The 22430-nt window shown below is 33.2% G+C and overlaps 3 protein-coding genes across 3 annotated transcripts; all 3 read left to right on the forward strand.

The window, feature by feature from the left end:
- Window positions 1–1838: 1838 nt before the first annotated feature.
- Window positions 1839–3992, forward strand: LOC110020101 (protein LURP-one-related 6). Its single transcript, XM_020718083.1, has 3 exons — window positions 1839–2089; window positions 3061–3306; window positions 3842–3992. Exons 1-3 carry the CDS (start codon window positions 1847–1849, stop codon window positions 3971–3973), a joined length of 621 nt encoding a protein of 206 aa, XP_020573742.1. The 5' UTR covers window positions 1839–1846; the 3' UTR covers window positions 3974–3992.
- A 2004-nt stretch (window positions 3993–5996) lies between these two features.
- LOC110020015 lies at window positions 5997–16808 on the forward strand. Its single transcript, XM_020717957.1, has 4 exons — window positions 5997–6160; window positions 6552–6704; window positions 10946–11121; window positions 16378–16808. The coding sequence occupies exons 1-4, from the start codon at window positions 6014–6016 to the stop codon at window positions 16472–16474; spliced, it is 573 nt and encodes a 190-aa protein (XP_020573616.1). The 5' UTR covers window positions 5997–6013; the 3' UTR covers window positions 16475–16808.
- Window positions 16809–17708: 900 nt separating this feature from the next.
- On the forward strand, window positions 17709–18701 carry LOC110020025. Its single transcript, XM_020717978.1, has one exon. The coding sequence runs from the start codon at window positions 17840–17842 to the stop codon at window positions 18233–18235; it is 396 nt and encodes a 131-aa protein (XP_020573637.1). The 5' UTR covers window positions 17709–17839; the 3' UTR covers window positions 18236–18701.
- The last annotated feature ends 3729 nt before the right edge of the window (window positions 18702–22430 follow it).

Below are 22430 nucleotides of genomic sequence, written 5' to 3' on the forward strand. Positions count from 1 at the left end.
TTTTTGTTTATGAAAATTTATGTGATTTATGGAATTTGTTGGTGAATTATGAAATTTGTGAATAATATGAAATTTTTAGAGGTTTTGAAATTTTATGGAACTTTACGGGCTTATGAAATTCATGGAAATTTGTTGAATTTACGGAGTCTATGAAAATTTATGGGAATTTCTGAAATTTTATAGGATTTATGAAAGTTACAGAAAAATGATACTGACAAGACTGAAAGATCTGAAGAAGGATTTCAAATTTGATTTTAAACTTTCATTTTGTTTCGTTTTGGAGATTTCTTTAAATTTAATATTTTCTTTCTTCCTTTCCTTTTTTTTCTCATACTGCTCTTTATTCAGCAATTGTTACTGAGGGAAGCTCAATTCAATTGCCTTTAGAAATGATAGTAGAAAGTGTAAATTGTGCATGATGTGCATCAGTGGGAGAAGAAGTTTGGAGCAACATATTTTGTTTTCTTACTTAGAGAGGGTAGTGAGTGATGGAGAGCAAATGTATTATGAGAGTGTAGATAGAAATTGTCATACAACAAAATTAACACCTTAGACTATTCCTTAAGATTGCATATGAGTAAAATCAACGGTTTATAACGGTGGAGTAATATTTACAAATAAGCGTAATTTTGCATATGATATTTTGGCATTTCTTTGCCAGTTTTTTTGTTCTTATCATATGCCACTTTTATGTTTTTTAGCATGTTTACTTTGATATGCATGGTAGTATATTAGGGCGGTCTTCTGCAGGGGGTCATGTCATATATATGCACACACAAAGGTGCAAAAAAAAAGGGGAGGCAACATAATGATTATTAGTTGCTTGTGTCAAACGGGCGGAACCATATGACGAGGACCGAGAGTTAGTTGCTTGTGTCCCGTACTTAAATTTTAAATTTCATCTATGTATAAAATTAAAACTCAGCATGTATATTCGGAGTTCGATAACCTTTTTCTTTTCTAGGATATGTCGCCGACCTAATGACACAAACTTTACTATTATTTTATTTGACTTGCTCTCTTACTTTTTTTGTATGTTTTCATGCTTGGATTGTTTTCTTCTGTTACATTATGGTTGTATTTGGGATGATATGAAAATTACAATTTAGGCTCTTGATAACCTTAAAATTGTAATTTTTTCTACAGTAATCCTAATCATAAAATATTGTGATAATCTACAATTTATGATTAAAATCATCAGAATTTTAAAAACATATTTTTACTTTCCTCCATGGCATTCAGGCTATTTTTAAAATGAGTTGCATAACATAACCCTCACCCAAGTTATATCATAGAGCCTTTTGCCCATGGAACACTATTTTCTCTTGAAAGTCAAAAGTTTTTTTATTTTTATCTTTTTGACATGAGGAAGAAATCCGATTCAAAGATGCTGCCAACAATCTTATTTTCAGCACATTAATTTGCTTTATCATTGCTCCCTTTCTTCTTGATAATACCTTTTTTTTTAAATAGATTACAATTTAAAAACAACATATAAAAAGTAAAAAATAAAATAAAATTCAAAGATATTCTAGTTTTCAGTTTTATCTTTTAATCTTTAAACTGCTTTTTCTTACTTTATAAGAATTTATCTTTTTCATAAATTATAAATATTTTTTACATGATACTAAAGATTTGAATTGTATAAATGTAGAAACATCTGCAATAAGAATATATATAAGTACATGGCATCTAAATCATTATTTGGTGGGCATACTTTTCACCAAATCCAGCCAAACTCTTGAACAAGAACCTAACACTTATTCTTCTCCTCCACTCATCTTCTTAATCTCTTCATTTCTACTGAAAATCAAGCAAACAAATCTTTCTCCATCTTTTCTGAATCATGGCTGCCGAAGCATCTGAAAATCTCATGCCTATTGTCAGTAAGCTTTTCTGTTCTTCTTCTCTGACAGCATTTGTGGTTCGCAGAAGACCTCATGCAATCAATGGAGGTGGACTTGTCGTCACTGATTGTAGCTTGCAGAAGGTTGCTTTTAGGGTTGATGGCTGTGGAGTGCTTGGAGCAAAGGGAGAGCTTGTTGTTAGAGATGGTGATGGATCCTCAGTACTTTACATAAATAAGAAGGTTTGGTTCTCGAGCTTTTGCTAAATCAAACTTTGCATCATAATTATTGTTCATATTTAATGTTTAATTCATATTTGGATGTGAAGAATTAAAATACTATTTGCATGTACATTTTATGTATAATTTTGTTGTACATAAAGACCAGTTGCATCCGGACTCCGCATAACGCATTATTCGCTCATGAAAAATCAGCTAATTTCTTCACTGCATACATTGATTAATCTCTCTATGTTCAAACACAATTTTGTTAAGTATGACTCGTATACCAGATAAAGGACATATGCTGGAGTGGAGCGGAAGCGTTTGTCCAATTAAGGGAGTTTCGTTAAGTGGGTTGAGGGTGCGGGGCAACACCCCCGCGGTACGGTGAAGAGTAATATTGTAATTACATATTGTCCTATATATATATATATATATATACTCTAAGTGGATGTACGGTTTTCAAAAAAGCTCCCGAGGAAGAGTATATATATATATATATATATATATATATATATATATATATACTCTAAGTGGATGTACGGTTTTCAAAAAAGCTCCCGAGGACGTAGGCATATTGCCGAGCCTCGTTAAATTCTTGTGTTCTTTCTTGATTGTTCTGTTGATTCTTGCGTTTCTTTGCCCTAATTTGTCAACAACCTTCCATTGTTTACGCCAAACTACTACTCTTCTGTTTTCTCCACTCTGTCATTGACGTTATTGAGATGATGGTGTTGTAGATTTTATTGACATTTAAAAGAAGATGAAATGTTTCAACAATTAGATCAAACTTATAATAGTCTCTAGCTTAGCTCTCTTTTAAATACATCTTATAATAAATGCTCGTCTTTTATTTTGTGCTCTGCTCATAATCTCTTATTTGATATAGTAAATTCTACCTATCTGCCCGTGCTTTTCTCGCCTTACATTTTTCACGAAAAAAATTTATGTGCTGTTTTCTTATATTATTATTTATTACATGTACATGACAGCAAGGAATCATCGAGGCAATGAGCAGTTGCAGCAAGTGGAATGGACATGTAATGGAAGTTGATGGAGTTAAGGAGAAAATATTTAGACTAATTGATTCAAAGCCATTCTTCGCTCGGTGTAACGCAACGAAGATATACATTGAACCTAAGAGGATTAACAATAAGGAGTATTGCTTTGAAGTCATTGGCTCATTTCCTCAACGAAATTGCATCATAACAGCTCCCAAAGGGATTATTGTTGCTCAGGTAAGTAATTTTATTTTACAACATATTCAATTTTGATTATATTTTTAGTACATATTATGATTTAGGATTAAATAATTCAATAAAGAAAGTAATTAGAAGATAAAAAATATGACGGACGCTGCGTTTGGGGCGGCGGTGTGGCGTTGCACTGGAGTTTTTCCCGTTTGGCAAAACTGCAGTTTGTCTGCTAAAAGCTGCGTTTTTTCATCAGACCTGACTGTCTGCAGTGGCTGCTAGAAAGTCACAATTTGACTTTCTTAATATATATATATATATATATATATATATATATATATATAGCTACCAAAGCTTTTGAACTACAATTTTTTCTTCACCTGTCTCTTCAAATAACTGCAACTGTCCTAAATTGACTCTAAAATATGCCAAATAATATTTTTTTTTAATGTTTTTATTTAAAATAAAATATGTTTGATATCTAAAACTAAAATAAGATTGTTTTAAGAAAATAATGAAAAAAATATTTAAGAGATGAATTTAAATTAATTAAATTGACTAGATAATTTTGTTTTTGCAGGTTGGATTGAAGGAGATGAATGGAAGCAAGGATTTATACTCTGTAGTGGTGCACCCCGGCTTTGACCAAGCATTTGTAATAGGGGTGATTGCAATCTTAGACTACTTAAATGGCGAATCAACAGCTTGTTGATTATGTCTTTTGTTTCCCTTGACTGACTTTAAGATTAAGAAATTATTATTATATTATTCCTAATTCATATTAATGTACAGAACCTCCTCTTCGGAGAAAATATTACGTCTATAGTTTAGGCGTGCTGGTCAGCACCACTTCGTGCGTCCGATGTTGTGGGCATGAAGCAATTCACGCCGTCAACCACGGAAAAAAATTGCGTATGATAGACATACGCAGCGCTGCGTGCGATATTGGGGTATACCGAGGGTACAAGTGGGTTACATCCACGGTACAAGCCCTTGTAACCTCCTTGTGACCTCCATGTAACTTACGTAACCTCTTAATATATGATAACAAAAGCGCGAAACTGTTACAGGTAGGTTACAGAAAGTTACAAGGAGGTTACAAGGGGTTATACCGCGGATGTAACCCCCTTGTATCCTCGGTATAACCCCAACATCGCACGCAGCGCTGCGTACGTCTATCGCACGCAATTGTTTTCCGTCAACCACACATCCGGTCTACTGGATGTAATATTTTCTCTTCTGTTGGAATCTGCTTCTTGGAGGAGTCTAATTAAATGTAATATACTGTGTTTATATAAATGTAATCGTGTAATTATTCAAGTATTTAGCAATATTTGGCTTGTTTAGACATTCTTGTACACTTACCAACCTAATGTGAGCTCATTTGGTACTTAATCAAATCATGATGAATTGCCACTCTTTATCATTTTATTTTTGTCACATAATTACTATTAATCATAATTTGAATGGGAAGGGATAATCATGCTTTGATAGCATGGCACAACCCACTTACACTTGCATTGATCACACATATGTGACAACATGTGCAAAATGTGAGTCTTCAATAAATTTGGTGCAATTACGTACAGACCTCCTGAAACTTGCTATTACAAATCAACTAATATCTTCGTCCATTTTTCAAAGTCTCACTCAAATATCAAAATTCATGATAAAATCATAACCCATATTTTTCATTTTTAACAAGTTCTCAATGATTTGATCATGACACGTGTAAATATATTGGTTCGGTAGTTCAAAAAAATCACCTGGGCGATTAATTTGTAATATCAATGTTTCGGGCAGTCTATGCAATTATCCTTAAAATGTAATATTAATTTTTTAATACATATGGCTAGCACGAATTTGTAATTGGAGTTTGATGAGGGAGCTTACTGGGTCATGGTACTATAGAGACTACATTACCACGGTGCACCCCTACCCTCTTTTTTCTTATTTGATCCATCGCCTTTTCTCTATTCTCTTATTGATTCTATTCCCTTCGTACTCCAATTCCCTCTTATTCTAACTACTATTAATTGTTATAAGTATGTTGTTTGATGTCTGAGGGTCGAGTTTTGTCTTTCAGATTTCAGATTCCTGCCAGGAGAGCCGCCGACATTCGTTTTTTAGCAAATAGTCGAATCTAAAACATCTACTCTCTCAATAGGATTATCATATGGTTGGCATTTAATATGATCAAACCATCTAAGACGACTCTCTCTAATATTATCGATTAACTACCATTGATTTTTTTTTATGGTTCAAAATTGGTATCATTATTAGTTCTTTTTTTCAATTGCTTTTGCGGGGAGATTTGGTGTTCTTATTTATCGTACACCTAAACTTTAATTTTTACACCTAAAAACCTTTTTCTACCTATGAAAAGATAGAAATACTCTAATCCACCTTTATATATATATATATGTTAGGGTGAATATGACGTAAAAATCAAAATTTGGGTGTGAGATAGATAAATACATTTATATTGGGTGATATTTATGTAAATTATCATCAAAAATAAGTTTTTATCCTACTAAGTGTGGTCGATTACATGAATCATTTTTCTCTATTGAGTCGTATTGAGAGTTATATTTTTATTTAATTATAATAAATTAATATCATTAAAAAAAATTAAGCCTAACTAAATTTCTCAAAAAAAAAGAAAAAAAAAAGAAAAAAAAAGCGGGACCTACATTTTCATATGAAGTTAATGCGGACCTGAAGCTTCAGACCGAGCTTCTTCACCGATGCCATGGCTTCGAACCCTAATCATCCGACAGGACAATCCAATGATTCTACGTCGCTGGAGGACCTCTATACCATAAACGTCGTGCCTTCAGAACTTTTCTTTAAGTTCCGGAAAGAGATCAGTGGTTTCCGTCTCGGTCTTAACCTCGAGGTAAGTACCCTTCCCTTCTCTTCTTCTGCTCTTTCAAACGTTTTTTATATGAAGATTAGAGCATTGAATTTATTTTCTCATTGGTGATGAAAGTGAAACCTACAGCACCATTAATGCGTTATTATGTTTGTGTTTCTCATGTCATATTAATAGCAATATTGAACTAAATTTTTTGTATGTATGCTAACTTTTGATGATTATAACCCCAGTTTTGTAGACAGAAGCCTCATTTCCATGTCACAATTGCTATCAATTTGATCAAATAACTTTCCATTTCACTTTTTTCCAAATGGTTTATTACTTTTTATCCTCATAATTTTTTTTATTGACACCAGCCTCATTTCCATGCCACAATTGCTATCAATTTGTGTTTTTTCTTTTCTTTTTTCAGTTCTTTAATTTTGAGGTGAATGAATTTGAGACGAAGCTTGTTTTGAAGCCTCTTGCACATGATCGTAGATGGAAATTCATTATTGAACCTATACATGGGGACATAAGATTGCTATCTAAAAAGATTCCAATAGCAAAGTATCTCAACCTACAGGTAAATTACATTTTTATGGTTGATGTAATTTTTGTTTTGATGCCTCCAACAAGTTAAAGAAATGGAAATTCATTATAATACATCGACATGAATTCTATAAGAATTCGACATTTCTTTAATTACACTTTCCCTTTATAAAATAGTTTTTTTATCCTTCAATACAATATCACAAAGAGTAAAGTGTCAAAATGGTTCCCTAACTATTTGTAGGAAGTCATTGTACTCCCAGAGTCTATAAAATTGTTAATTTAGTTCACAAAATTTTTTGATGGGTGCTAAAATAGTTATTTATGGGAACTATTTGAGCCCATATTTGAGTAAAGGGACTAGTTTGACACTTTTATTTACTCTGGGACTATAATGGCCCCATGTAAATACTGAAGTCTATTATGAAACTTTACTCATATCCCAAATATTGTAATGTTGTACTTCAACTTATATGTTTTGTAACCGAGTATACTTTAATAGTTTTAACATATTCTCTTATTATCTCGTTTTGCTTATTATTAATATCTTATCGAGAATTTAAAGGTACTTAAACCATTTCATTTATGATGAAGATTAGCTTACAAATATATTTTTTTCTACCTTAAGCATTAGTGATATGGACTTCTAGAAATGATATTTGGTATTTAAAAATTTGTTGCTGCTTTTTGTTTTATAAATTTTATTTATTGTCTAATAATTTTTTTTTTATTTTTACTAGTATGTTGTTCATTGTAATATTACATGTTAAGAACACAAAGAATACAAAACCAGCTGAATATAGTTGTGTTGCGTGTTAGCTCAGACTTCAACATTACCTCTATATTATTTTTACAACTTCATGATGCTTGACTTATTTACATACATACTATCTAATTCCTCTGTATTTACATATCTAACACCTAAACTTTACTTTTTAATTCATGATACCTATATCTTTCTTATCACATAAAAATAATACTATTTTTAACTTTTAAAAAGTGAATTACACATTTTCACGCACAAATGACCTGACTTTTTATGGGCAAACACAAGTATATGTGTCGCTCAAGTAATACAATGAATTCCGGTAAGAGATCATTCCCATAAGTATAAGTTGTGATTATTTAATAAGAATGTTGAACGCTAGCTTAAAATTCTATTTTCTATCAAATGTTAAATTTTTCAAAAGGTATTATTATTAATTTTTTGTTAAACGAAAATACTCAAAATGTGAGAGATATTTGAATTTGCAATTCTTTAAATTAAAGTTCATAGACATGTGTTTTCATATCAAGTTTTTGTCGTTAATCAGGAGTAAGAGTAATTTCTATCTCTATTGATAATTCAAAATCCTAATTTTGAAATACTTAAATGCTATACCCCTATGCAAATAGATGATTTATTATTATTATTTTTTTGTAAATAATTGCTAAGCTTCAGAGGCAATATGTTTATTTTTCTAAACTGTTGTTATAATTCTTTTTCATGTAACCAAGACTTTGTCAATATTACTAATTTACACTAAATTTTAAACAAGTGTGACCATCACTATTGCTAAATTAAAATGGAAGAAAAATAAACAAACATGTTAAGTTCAATACATTATGAAAAACACATTTATTGGAAATTGAAACCACAAATTCAAAGGTGAAATTGCTTAACTTATCACGCTCTTACAAACAAAACAATGCATTTCATTAACTTCACAAATATTATAAGAATTTATAATAAAGGACACAAGAAAAAGAAAAAAGTATATAAAAAAACCAATACTCCTTAGTTTGTAAGAGATTGAGGGTCTGTTTGTGGCAGTTGCAGCTTATTAAAAAGCTGTTACACAGTAGTTGTAGCAGGAAGCTGTTGCTTAGAAGTTGACTGTCTGTTTGTTTTTTGCAGTTTTGAAACAACAGTGTACAATTGTTTTTGAACAAATGATCTTCTTTACTTATGTACTATAGTGTTGTTTATAACAACACCACCCCAACATCAACACAAACCACCAACAACACAACCTTCATGACACTGAAGAACCACACCCAATAGTTGCACACCACCAACAACGCCACCACCGTGACACTAAAGAACCATCCCGAGGGCAACCGAGGTACTATCACGCAAACGAAATGCGGGCTGCAGACGCGAACCTGTGTACCTTAGTTTACTCAAATAAGTCAAAGGCACCACAACTTTTTTTCCAAGTGCCAACTTCTGCATTTTCCCACCGTGCGCAGCTAAAAAACTGCCCCAAATGCAACCTGAAGCTTGATCAAGGCCCTCTACTTCTTTACTTTTCAGTGTCTTCTCCTCTCTTCATTGAAGCTCTCCCTCTATTTTAAGACTTGTCATCCCCACTAATTGCAACCCCCCCTTAAAAATTTGAATTTTGAAATGAATAATTTTTCAAGTCAGTCCGTAGTGCTGACACATACTTTTTAATTTCATATGAACTTTTAATTCATATTTTATATTTTATAATTCTTAATGAATGTATACATCAATAGTTTTGTATAATCTATTAGCGTTTTGGTTAATAAAAGCGCCACTTCGCTCTACGCTTTACAATTTGAAGAAAAAATAAAGTCTTGCGCAATTGCATCGTGCTTTACTCTTTGATAGCACATTTTCGATAAGGTCTCCTTTATTAGGGGAGTTTTCTCAAAGGGTTTATCACCTTGACGGTGATTATAAATCATAAGCTCAACCTCATACTACATTGTTAGTTCCCAAGTCTTTGCAAAATAAACAATTGTTGCATTTTTTGTTTTGAAGTAAGAAGTCTATGGTTGTTGGATTTGAAATATTTAGCCTTTTTTTTTCACAAATTCCTATCAATTTGACAAACAAAGCTTCACGTCAGTCGAAGGTGGATTATCTTTTTGATGTCCAATATCATTTTGATGAAAATGGGCATGTGAAAGCCATTTTACTCGTAAATTTTGACATCAACCATCTTCTCTAGCAAAATGTGTGAATATACAATGATGTCAATTGTTTTTATTTATGTTGTTTTGTACTTTAAGAGAGTGTTTTAAGATTTGGTTGAGAATCTCCAATTTCTGAAACCTTTTTTATGCTTCAGATGATTGAAGATTGTCTCTGATTCTGAGCCATGAGTGATCTAGAAGAGCATTATACTTTGCAAGACCAAGAAGTTCATAGATTTTTTGACCTCACTACAAGTTCAACTAACCTTGTCATCTCTTATAGTCTTTGACTTTTCCGGTAGACAAAATCCCTGCATTGGCCATTAAAATTTTTGCTTCTTAGATTTTTTGCGTGCACTAAATTTTTGGAAGCTAGGAACCATCCAACTTCATATTTACAGTGGCTTTTAGGCCCCCAAAAAGGCTATATCTTTCATGGATCGTAGTCATCACATATATATATATATATATATATATCTTGCGAAGAGTAAATGCTCGTCTATTTTTACCTACAAAAATTTTTGAAAGATTTACACGCGTACCATTCATTTCCTATTTATTTACATATCTAACACCTAAACTTCAATTTTTTACATCAATGCCACCTTACCTATGCCTAAAAAGGAGCATTTCATTTTTTTTAAGTTAAATGATGGTACTTTTTATGTGATATGAAGGATTTGAGTGGTATAAATATATGAATAAAAGTTTAGGTGTTATATATGTAAACACATAGGAATTGCGTGGTATGTATGTAAATGCCACAAAGTTTTTATGTTTCTTTCAAAACAAAAAATTGGCTTTAAAGATGCTAGTTATAGAAAAAGTTACTTCTTTGGTTTCCATTTTATGAATTTCTTAGATGAGGGCAACTTCTACTTAGTACACACAAATCATGTTTATGGAAATTTATTCTTTCAATAGATGAGAGTTGATGAACGCAGGCTAAATTTTTTGGCATAAATTTAAATACTTAAAACAGTAAATTGCTATTTTGGTGGCACCTCATGTCCGCAGTAACTATAATATGCTATTTTTTTTTCATTTTTTAATTATTCCAAAATGGTAATCATTGTTCAGTGAAAATGATTAAATTTGAAGAGTTTTGGATGGTTTCAATAAGCTTAATCATTTAGTAAAAAGTTGTGATTTGGACAACAAAGACCCATGATGGAAGTTACTGTTTTTCTCAATGTGATGCAATGATATTTAAATAAGTATTAGCTTTATATTTATATTAGGTACATAATACTATACATAATTATGCGTTTAGGCAGTTTTTTATTTGATCAAACGGCAAAATATCATTAGAAAATATATTTATAATTTATATTTTACATTGCAATGCAGGTAGGAATAGGCCACAATTTTCATACGAATGGAACAGGCTGGAAATGGAAGCTCTCAACATGTTTGGGTGGAGATGGTATGTCTCAGATCCGAAACAAAACATCTGTCGGTTTGTTCCCTGGATTTGATGTAAGAATTGGTTGGAGGGCCGAGTACATCCTACCTCAAATTCAAGGGTAAGCTATCAGCTTTCTTTACCCATTTGTTTACATTATTGGGAACTAGGGCTGGTGAAAATAATAAATTGAAATTGGAATACATTTGGCTCAATTGAGTTGATTTTTAAAGGAGTTTTAGCCGGATATTTTAGTCAAAGTTGATTCTTAGTTGATTTTAAGCTTGACTGGACTCAATTAAATATAGCTTGATCTGACTGAAAACATCGCTTTGAATGTATGTGTATATTAGTTTAATTGCGCGCACCTCAAGCACATATTTTGATTAGTTTGTCTTGTTGATTTTAATCTAAGGAGCAAGGTCATATTTTATAGTTTTGAAGACTTTTTGAAATATAATTGGTAGGTATAGATATTGTGAATAGCTTCTCTTGCTGATATACTTCTAAGGAGCAAGGTCATTGGAGAAGATTGAATAATTGAATTAAAGACCACTAATAACATAGTTTGTTTGCCATGGTTTTGTTTAACTGTGTTGTTGTAGCGTTGCAGAGGCTTCTAGCTACCATAGTTTTTTTTGGTTGCTAAATTATAGACCACTAATAACATAGGTCGCTGAAGTTGTTCTCATTCAACCATTTTTTTAATGCTCATGAATACTTTTGTAGATGTTATTTAGGAATTTTTTGTTGTTATTCTCATTGATAACATCTTCATTACAAGATCTAATAAAAGTCGGTCTATTAATGAGTAACCGACGAAATAACTCATTCTTAATATTTCTGATAGTTGTGGCTAGTTTGTTTAATATCGATGGATTTTATTTAGCTATTATTTGGTAATCATGTGATATGAAAGAGAGGAGTTTTTCACATAAATTAGGCCAATAAAATATTTTATTTCACTAACAACAAACAACACAACTCAAATACATAAAAGAGAAGCACCAACAACTCGAGAGATAGGTCATCTCTCCCGAACTCTAACCCAAAGATTGAAGACAATAATCACACATGCATCATCTAACCCTAAGCATGATAAGCCCGATTTATACCTCACAATAATAACTAACAAATAACTAAATTGTCCTTTTAGCCTTCTGCCTAACATAAGTCTTCAAATTCTTTGACGGGCTCGGCGTCGATTTAACATTACTCCCGTCCCAAAAGACACATTGCCTTAAGGTGAAAGAAATGAAATTTTTATTGGATCAAGTAATGTGGCTCCCATGTGACATCCTCATCTGGCAATTCTTTCCGTTTAATTAGAAATTCATAGTAAATCTCATGAATTCGAAATGCAGTCTTATGCATATCTTTTTGTCACATTTGAATCTATTGGTGCCTTAACTTCAAGTCAATCTTGGAGGATAGTGCAGCCCCAAACAACTCGTCAAGCAACTCATTGGTTACTGGGATGAAAAATTTGTCAGGTGTTGTTTCCTTTTTCACTGTTCGATAATCCATACAAAAGCACCAACTCCCATCCTTCTTCACTAATGAGACTGAGCTAGAGAAGGCTCACACTGGGTTGTATGACCCCGACCTCCAATATTTCTCGGTTCTATATCTCAATCTCGTCCTTTTGTACCTGGGAGTAGTGATATGGACGCACACTAATGTGAGAAACTCCAGTTTGTAGGATTATTGCATGCTCAATCCCATGACTCTAGATCTGCTAAAGGACAACTCCCATCCTTCTTCACTAATGAGATTGAGCTAGAGAAGGCTCACACTGGGTTGTATGACCCCGACCTCCAATATTTCTCGGTTCTATATCTCAATCTTGTCCTTTTGTACCTGGGAGTAGTGATATGGACGCACACTGATGTGAGAAACTCCAGTTTGTAGGATTATTACATGCTCAATCCCATGACTCTAGATCTGCTAAAGGCAATTACGTCGCTTTGATGCCACACAGGTCCTTTTGATTACTGTCGCTCTCGTCCAATCTAGACGTCGTTGTTCAATCACACGGCAGGCAGTGGCGGGTTTGTGTGAAGCTCTACGACCTTCTTCATCATTTCTTTCAGAGACTTGAATCTCCACTCCATGGGTGAGAACCACCCCTTCATGAACGAGAAACGCACATCCATGGCTGAGAAATGTTCTTTCATTTCTGATATGATTTGACTCACTTCTTTCTTTAATTTCTTCTCCATAGCATCTTTTTTTTAGCTGCTATTATTCCCAAAAAGATTTTTTTTATCATGAAGGCAAAGCTTTGAACGCCTCAATCCCATTTGTTTTTTTTTTCCTGACTAGCTCTACTTGTGACTTTGCGACAAGGGCATGTTGTGATGCTTTTCAGAGAAATCAAATCGCTATTGTGCCACTAGGCCATGTCATGATTATGTCGTTGGCTTCCCAGTACTTGTTGCGATCTCGATCTTGGCTTTCGGTACTCAATCACGACTATATTCACATTGCGATCCCCGCGATCCTATCGTTGGCTTCTCAGCTAGGTAAAACCGTGATCTCATCGGCTCCTTGCTACCTTGAATCGCGGCATGATCACTGCAATCTTTTCACCGTCTTCTTGGATTGCCACTAGGGCACTCCCGATCCCTTCTCTGATTTAAAACTTGTACGTGATCCCGTCGTCAACTTCCTTGCTATCACGATCCCATCATTTATTTGCCAGAATGAACTTCTCTGGTACTGACTTGATAGGAATGAGAGGGGTTTTCCACAAAAATTACTGCAACCAAATAATTCATTTCAATAACACAACCAAATAATTTATTTCAATAATACCAAGCAACGCAAATCAAATACATAAAAGATAAACATGCATCACCTAACCATAAGCATAATAAGCCCTATTTATACCCCACAATAATAACTAACAAATGGCTCAATTGCTCTTTTAGCGTTGTGCCTAACATAAATTTTCAAATTCTTTGGCAGGCTTGGCGTCGGTCTAACCTCGTTTCTAATCCCATTGATTATGCAATGGCTATTAGCAGCTCAAATCAATTTGGTTCACTCATTGCTGCAGTAAGTTCTAAATGCTTAGTCTTTAATTTGGTGGATCAAAATTCAACATTATTTGAAGCAACACTAACCTAAATTTAGTAATCTGATTTGCCAATAATAACTATAGAATAAAGAGAAGAACTATCATTCATTTATCAATTTAATAACTATAAATTAAACCGATTCTCTGAAACTATTGTAATTTTTCAAAGTCTATGATTCATTAGATTCATTATATGACTTAAAAGTTTGATTCTTATTTAATTTGCACAATCTTGCATCTCTTCATTCTTTAATATCAGTTCCAAAATACTTTCGTACCAAGCATATCATATAAATCGTAAAAAGATGTAGCTTTTGCTTTACTCACTACCCTTTTTGCAAGACTTCTGGCTTTCTCATAATTATTATAAGATTTAGTAATATTTAACCTTTCCATAGTTTAAAAGCATAATTTTTCTTTGATTAGCTTTTAGACTTCCTTGTTAAACCACCATTTATTTGTGCTAATATACAATTTATTCCTAGAACCTCCTATAATAAATTGAATAAGCTTGAACTAAGCTTGTCTTATAAATGAGTAAGCTTGAATCTTGACCTGCTTGTCCATTTATTTATGTTAGTAAACATGCTAATTCGTTGTTTAACAATCAACCCACGAAGACCTTAACAGATACTTATTTAAATAAGGTTTAATAGCTGATTTGATGACTTAATTATATATTATTTTATTAATTTTATTATATTGTATTTAGTTTAATAGTAATGAATGTTGTTAGAGGTATGAATATGATGAAAATATCATATAATTAGTTAGATATATAGATTAAAAGTCTCTAATTAATAGATGTGCTTAACCAAACAGCTTTAATAAATCACTTTAAATCAAAATCTACAAATTCAATTATGTCCAATAGTAAGTGTTGCGTTCTAGAAAGTTCTCAGTGGCAGAGAATTCATGAGCGTTAGCTAAGTGAAATTTTCAGCACACACACATATTTAAAAATTTAAGAGATAATCATAAATTTTACATGGAAAAATCCTAGGAAGTAAAAACATCATGGAACGTACCCCAATTAAAATGACATTATATAATTTCAGTTACAGTTTGATACTCTTCTCTTTTAGTGCAGAAGATTATTGTAGAGTAAAGATCGAGTCTGTGAATAATAATTGGGCTAGAGAAGCCTCTAGAAGTGATTGACAATGATCTTGGGTGGTCAGTGATTATCTCTGGTGGTCTACGACGACCTCTGGTGATTGGTGACAAACTTTGATGGTTGAAGACGTTCTTGGGTAGCCATCGACAACCGAAGAGATTTTAAGAGTTAAGCTTTAATAATGAACTCACTCCCATCATAAGTGAAGAATAGAGGTCTATTTATAGTTTTTTTGAGAGAACATTTTGATAAATTTAGCCATAATCTCGAAACACTTCATCGTACGGATCATATTGATTCGATTAATCATAATTTGTTTTCGCAGTATTTAAGTTCCTTAACAAACTCCAAATTACATGATCTTGTGCTTGTTGGCGATTTGATTATAAGCAGGCCAATTATAGATATTATTTGGCCTTCTAATTAATGCATTAAATCTTTCAACTATAAGTGTTTTATCGGGGTATCTGTAATTGGGTGCTCCTATTGTTGAGATGTTTTGTTTAACCATAAATTTATTGAAGCCAGAGTCTATAAGATCCTGAGTTTGAATTTGGAAGATCCTTTACCTAAAATGCATCGAATTTCATGCCCAATGATTCATTTACCTAAAATGCATCGAATTTCATGCCCAATGATTCAAAATTTCTTGGTGACATGTCCATAAGATTACATGTTTAAAACATTAGCCACTATAATTTATTATACTCAATTAAAATTCAATCTCACTTCCAATTTGATAAAAAAATAGACAAACTTGATCCAGATCTAAAAATTCATGTCATATTCAAACTCGACTTGAATTCAATAACAAAATAAATGAATGAGCTCGAACCCGATAGTATTCTATTCAACTCCGTTCATTTGCGCCTCTAACATGATGCACGCACAACAGTGGCAGCACGTCTCGAACGACATAGATTGCTTTCGCAAGGTGGCCTCATAGCCATCCTCTGAGGGGTACAGAAAGCCCAACTGGTGATCCATTAATTTACAATCACAATAGGAACTCCAAATTTTAAATATGAAATGCTTCAATTTATAAACCAGGCCATAGGCCATGCATAAATATATGATTATTATGAAAATCTGATTTGATATCTGCATTCCCATAACCTGTTAAATTGTGCCTAACCTGTTGCTCTTCCTCCATTGCTTGCAAATTTTTGGCTTTGTAGGGCTGTTGGAACCGGGGAACCCATGTTAGATATGGACTTTGGGCGCCTGAGGGCATCCATAGACAGGGTGGAAACCATTCTGACTCATAAAAGTTGAAGCTTTTCTCATGGCATCATCAGGTTTTGGGAGAATTCTGCAGCAGAATCTATTTGAAAGCAATATTTTGGCTTATTTACAGTTCTGTCATAAAGCTTTTCTGCATTTGATGATGGCTGGCTCGGATCTCAAAGCGCTGTGCTCTTAGAGGAGAGGAGATTCTACAATAGGCTGTATTGAGGAAGCTGCTGAAAGTTATCATTAGCAGTTGTGATAAATTTTGATTTATGGAATTTTTTTTTTTTTGACTTTGTATTTAGATGATACTTTTGAAGGACATTTGTAAAGTTATAATTTGATGCTATATTTTATATTGTGGCATTTACATACATATCACCCAATTCCTATGCCTCTATTACATATATAACACCTAAAGTTTACTTTTTTTTTACATTTATACCGCTCAAATATTTCATATCACATAAAAAATGCCACCTTTTTGAAGTTTGAACTTGTAAAAAGTGAAATACATATTTTTATGCATAGGTTAGGTAGGATATATGTAAAAATTGAAGTTTTGGTTTTAGGTATTTAAATACATAGGAATTGAATGGTATGTTTGTAATTTTTTTTTCTCTATATTATACCACTCAATATCTATGTATTTAGATATCTAACACCTAAATTTTAATTTTAATGTTTACATGTGCACCGCCTTTCCAATGTATGAAAAAGTTTACTCAACTTTTCAAGAAGTTTTGTGTTTGTTTGGGGCAGCTACAGTTTATTGATTAATCTGCTGATAAGTTGATTAAAAATAATCTGTTGATAAGTTAGGTATAGTGGTTATTACAAATTTTTATTTTTTTTGGAAAAACCAGACCGCTGCTAGAAACCTGCAATCGTACCTAGATAGGTGTGTGAAAATGCATGAGTAGTCACAACACAGTTTTCTTAAACAGGCTGTGTGCATTTTCAAAATGCCAACTGCCCCAAATGGGCCCTAAAAAATGATGACAATATATGAAAGATTTTGGTGGTATATATGTCAAAAATATAATTTAGATATTATTTATATAAATAGATAGAAGTTGACTTGATATGACTAATAATCTTGTCAAATAGGGGTGTTTACATAACAACCGCCCAAATTTTAAATATTATATTTTTAAGAACCCAAAATCTTACATGTTTGGAATTGAAATCATTCCCTGTTTCCTGTTCGGTGTCGCGCAGCTGATCCTCTCATTGCCACAAGTGCGTTCGCTATCCCCTTCCCGCGGTCCCACCTAAATCACTTCGACACGGAAATTGGCGGAAGCATCCTCCCCATTTTTCCCGGCATTTCTTTAGATGCGGTTGCGTTACCGCCGTAAACTGGTCGGAGCGGCCGGTCGATCACTGGAACCCTAACACTAGCTTCCCATGGATCACACCTCTCTAACCCTAACCCTAACCCTTATCTTCCTCACTCTCTTCCTTCTCATCGACTCGCTCTCCCTCTCCTCCCCCATTCATTCCCTAACACCCGCATCATCCCCCTCCCACCCTCCACTCAACCACATAATGTCTGAACCATCCGGCGTTGCAGCACTCTCGCCACCCCATCAAAAGCACTCCCCGAAGCCAGTCTTCCACCACCATCAGCGGCAACCTCCGCCGCATCCTTCACCGGGGAAGCTAAATTTCGGTAAGAAGCTCGGCTTTGCGTTCATCGCCATCGCGGGCGTACTCCAAGTAACTTTTGCGGGTTTCCTCATTTATAAGAGGCAGCAGCTGAAGAAGATTGGGAGAAACTATAGAATGAGAGTCTCTTCATGATTTTTTGCAATATGGAAATGAGAGATCTTATTCTGCACTAAATTGAAAGTTGTGGATATAACATTGCATATAATGTTTTCTGATGGAAGCTGGCTTGGATTCTGGGAATGCTTCCGGGCTCAATCTGGGTAGAATTTGGTGGCAGAGAATTGAGCGTCTTGTTAAATTCGGTACATTGATGGTTCTTTACTCGTTCTATTGTTTTGTTTTGTTTTTTCTTAATTGTTGACTATATACGGCTGTTAACGCTTTGGTTCCTGTAACAAATAGTTCGATCTTCATAGATTTTTTTATTTTTTTATGTAATAAACATTTCTGATTATCCAATTCAACACGTTGATGGCTGCTTGTGGAAAATCTATTTTATGATATGAGTGCTGAAGATTGTGATGTTAATGCTAGTGATTTCAAGTACCCCGGCATGTTGTACAAGAGTAGAACTTCTGGTAATGTAGGGGAAGGGGGAGAACTGGTTGAAATATTTTGGGCTTTTGTATTCATTTCTGGATCATGTTTGTATTTTCTTTGTTTCTTTTGTTTTGGTTTTTTTGAGAAAAAAACCAGTTCTACTTGTTTTATTTTTTCATAATTGATTGATTGGCCAATAACAGGTGCTTTTTGCATAGAAGCATGTACCAGACCGTTATATTGCATAAAATCCTGCACTTCTGATTCCTTTGATGATTGTGCCTCAGGATTTATGTTGACCAAAATTTGGAAAATCTCTTATTAAAAAATGGGGTATTTACATACATACCACACAATTCTTAGGTATTTACATATCTAACACCTAAACATTCATATTTTCATGCCTGTCACTAAAATCCTTAATACACATAAAAAATACCACCATCACTGTCTTTTTACAGGTGAAATACACATTTTCATGCATAGTTTATGGCATCGAGGTGGGCTAACTGTAAATTTCAAACTTTTAGCTGGGTTTTTATTTGAAGAATATAAGATGAGGGCATATGTGGTTGTTACTACTTACATATAGGTATGTTAGTAATGTTGGTTGCAAATTTCTTCCTGCTCGCCGTAATCTACGAGAAATAGATACAGTTATGAACATATTGTTACAAGTTAGCAAGGCATATAAAGCCAAATTGACATTTTTAATTTACTTGCAGAGAATAAATAATTAGAACTTAGATGAAATTAACTATATGACTACAACTAAGTCATTAGCTTTGGTATTGATCTTAGCATGGCTTAAGATTTTTTTGACTTAGTTTTCAAACATATAACCCAAATTTAAACTATATTTTTAATCAATTAGAAAACTATATGACATTCTGTTGATGAACAATTAACTTCATGCTAAAAAAAGTTGACTCCTTAATCACATCTAGAATTATATTTAATGAACCAAAATAGTTTAGGAATGTATTATTTATATCATATTATAGTATAGTAGTTTAGAATGCTACAAAGACTCCTACTACTATATCTAGCAATAATCCCACCATAGCATCACCTCTCCTATGCTAGGACACCACTTCCTATGTGTATGCATTTGGTGGATGTCGTGCATCAGTACTACAAGTGTCAATGTCTAGTTGGGCTTGCAACATGGACTTGCATGACTATTTTTAGTTGTCACTGTGAGCTAATAGGCCACCATGATTGAGAAGGTGATCCAAGTGGAGGTGGAAATTGAACTCCTATTTAGTACTCAATGGGACAAATCAATCTAATACTGATGGAAGGATACTAGATGTACTTGTGTGATTGTGTCTTCCTTTATATATCATGCTAGTCATCCAAGTGTTTCTTTGAACATGATTTCCTATCCTCATGTTGTCATCATTATTGCATCTTAAATTTGAGAAATTCAATTAGTGAATAATAATGAAATCACCTACATTCAATGAAAATGCACTAAGCACTACGCTCAATGAATCCACAGGGGCATAATTATTTTTGGCTTTCATAAAGTTTTATAAAATGAAAGACATATGATGGGGTATTTTATTTATCATGAGACAGGATGCTAGCCGTGAGGCACATGATGTAAGCTCCATGATTTATACATTTTTAATATTTGATAAAATTTTTTAAAAATATTAGAAAGGAGTGATAAAAAAATTGAAATAAATTTTAAAATCCAAAGTATATAGCATATGATTTATATTTTAACTGTAAAGTCTAATTTACCCAATCATATGAAATCAAACTAAAATAAAAGTGAGCAAAGGTAAACAAGTTGGGAGGGAGATGAAGGCAACTTGGGCTCGGAACTTCGATTTTTTTTTGGGGCTTGTGTGAGAAAAATCAATTGGATAAAGCTTAACTCTTAAGAGATTAAAAATAAATTATCCTTTTATTCATATTCTTATTTAAATGAATAAGAAGTATATTTATGCAAGTTAAAATATAATAATTTGATAATTCAATTTCATTTTAAGCTATATCATGATGTGATCGCCCTTATGATGGGGTGTGAAAGGCAAGCCACAGGTGCCCATGACAATGCCTGTGCTTACACTTTTTTCCTGATTACCTTGGAATAGTTTTACCTCATGTCACTCTAAAAAATGTTTTAGAACATTGGGCTCGGTGAGGCTTCAATCAACTAAAATTTAGTTTAGGAGCGAACTATTTAGGACGGTTTCTCCCTTGCACCCTTATAGCATTCCACTTAAGATGTTGGTCATTTTTGCTAATGTTAATTTCTTAAACTTCAAAATTTTATGTTTGAACTTTTGAAAACTTTCTTATTGGTATTTTGCAAGTGGTTTCTCTTATTTGAGAAATTGGGTTTAATAGATGTCGGAATTTTAATCAGGGGTATCTATTTAGATTAGTGGGGTGGGTTTGGGTCTGACTCGACCTAAAGCTGCTTAACTGAATCCACCCTATTTTATTATATGGGTCTAGATGTTTAACAAACTCGATCTAACACAAACCTGATTCACTCATGCTGGACATATCTGACCCATTCACTATGTGCCATTATTATATGCTTCATTCATTTTTTTGTGCCAACACAATCCAGTTAGCATGAATGTGTCCAGTAGAGATGAAGAAGGATTATCAACTAATTAAAGAGAGGATGCATTTTAGACTAAATAAGTAATCAAGTTAGTTTTGGGTTTTTGGGGTCAGCCTTAACTCAACCTAAATTTTAAACGAGCTGATTTTTTATACCTTAACTTTCTTTGTATATTATTCAGATGATCCCAACCTGGTTTTTTTGAGTTGGGGCCACGTCAAGTTATTCTACGTTCATTTGAACCACAAGTGTTAGATGCTCAACAAAGCTGTCAGTATTATTCTAATATGTATTATTACAAATAAAGGTCAACCAAACCCTAGTTTGAAACAAAAAAAAAATATTAATATATGAAACTTAACAAAGGTTAACAAGCTATTTATCACATCAGGAGGTTCAACATCCTAATAGGCGCCTGCTTACACACTCTTCCACAAACATAATGATTTCAATTCATGAATATATGATTTTCTAAATTTTTTTTTCTTCTTCATTTTGTGATTGAGTAGAATATTAATCATGTAATGTGGTATTTTAATCACACAGCCTTAAATTGTGGTAAATACTGTTTATTAAAAATTATTTTTGATTAAAATCTTTATTCTAGATTTCCAAATAAAAAATTTTCAATTTCATCAAAACTTAGATGATCAAATTTCTTCATGCTTAAATTTCAACAAACAAAACACAAAATTAGATTTTGTAAGAATTGAGTTTCTTCCAACCATGAAACCTAAAACTGAAAATTTCAGAACTTTAACATGATTAATGTGTTCTGAGAAGTTGATTTTGTGTCTTCCGGGCCCTGGCATGGCTAGGAGCAGCGAGGTTCGGGGATATACTGTGCTACGTTGAGGCTGTGCCATCGAAGGAGGAAAAGTTCAATAAAATCTGGGAGATTTAATTCTTACTTTGGAGGATTTTAACTTTGTGTTTTTTTCATACCAAAATGGGGCATATTTGAGAAGTAGGAAGAATTGTGGCATTAGATTGTGCGGAGGAAGAATGGAGGATTGAAGATGGCTGAGGATTTTCTCATGGAAAGATACTGACTTGGGAGCAAATTATGATTCTTTTCAAGTTCCATTGGTTTGCTCCAGCTTTAAATCATGACTCCATGGAAAAGCTTTAGAAAAGCAGTAGACAGGTAGCTGTGAATGCAATCTATTATTTTTATTTTATTTTATTTTAGATTCA

The sequence above is a fragment of the Phalaenopsis equestris genome, unplaced genomic scaffold (assembly GCF_001263595.1).
Source record: "Phalaenopsis equestris unplaced genomic scaffold, ASM126359v1 Scaffold000090, whole genome shotgun sequence".
Lineage (NCBI taxonomy): Eukaryota > Viridiplantae > Streptophyta > Magnoliopsida > Asparagales > Orchidaceae > Phalaenopsis > Phalaenopsis equestris.

Excerpts from the sequence above, each read along its gene's own strand:
- LOC110020015 (XM_020717957.1), top strand. The coding sequence starts at position 6,014 with ATGGCTTCGAACCCTAATCATCCGACAGGACAATCCAATGATTCTACG. Across the intron at positions 6,161-6,551 it reads GTCTCGGTCTTAACCTCGAG|TTCTTTAATTTTGAGGTGAA; the intron begins GTAAGTACCCTT and ends TTCTTTTTTCAG. Across the intron at positions 6,705-10,945 it reads CAAAGTATCTCAACCTACAG|GTAGGAATAGGCCACAATTT; the intron begins GTAAATTACATT and ends ATTGCAATGCAG.
- LOC110020025 (XM_020717978.1), top strand. The coding sequence starts at position 17,840 with ATGGATCACACCTCTCTAACCCTAACCCTAACCCTTATCTTCCTCACT.
- LOC110020101 (XM_020718083.1), top strand. The coding sequence starts at position 1,847 with ATGGCTGCCGAAGCATCTGAAAATCTCATGCCTATTGTCAGTAAGCTT. Across the intron at positions 2,090-3,060 it reads TACTTTACATAAATAAGAAG|CAAGGAATCATCGAGGCAAT; the intron begins GTTTGGTTCTCG and ends TGTACATGACAG. Across the intron at positions 3,307-3,841 it reads AAGGGATTATTGTTGCTCAG|GTTGGATTGAAGGAGATGAA; the intron begins GTAAGTAATTTT and ends TTGTTTTTGCAG.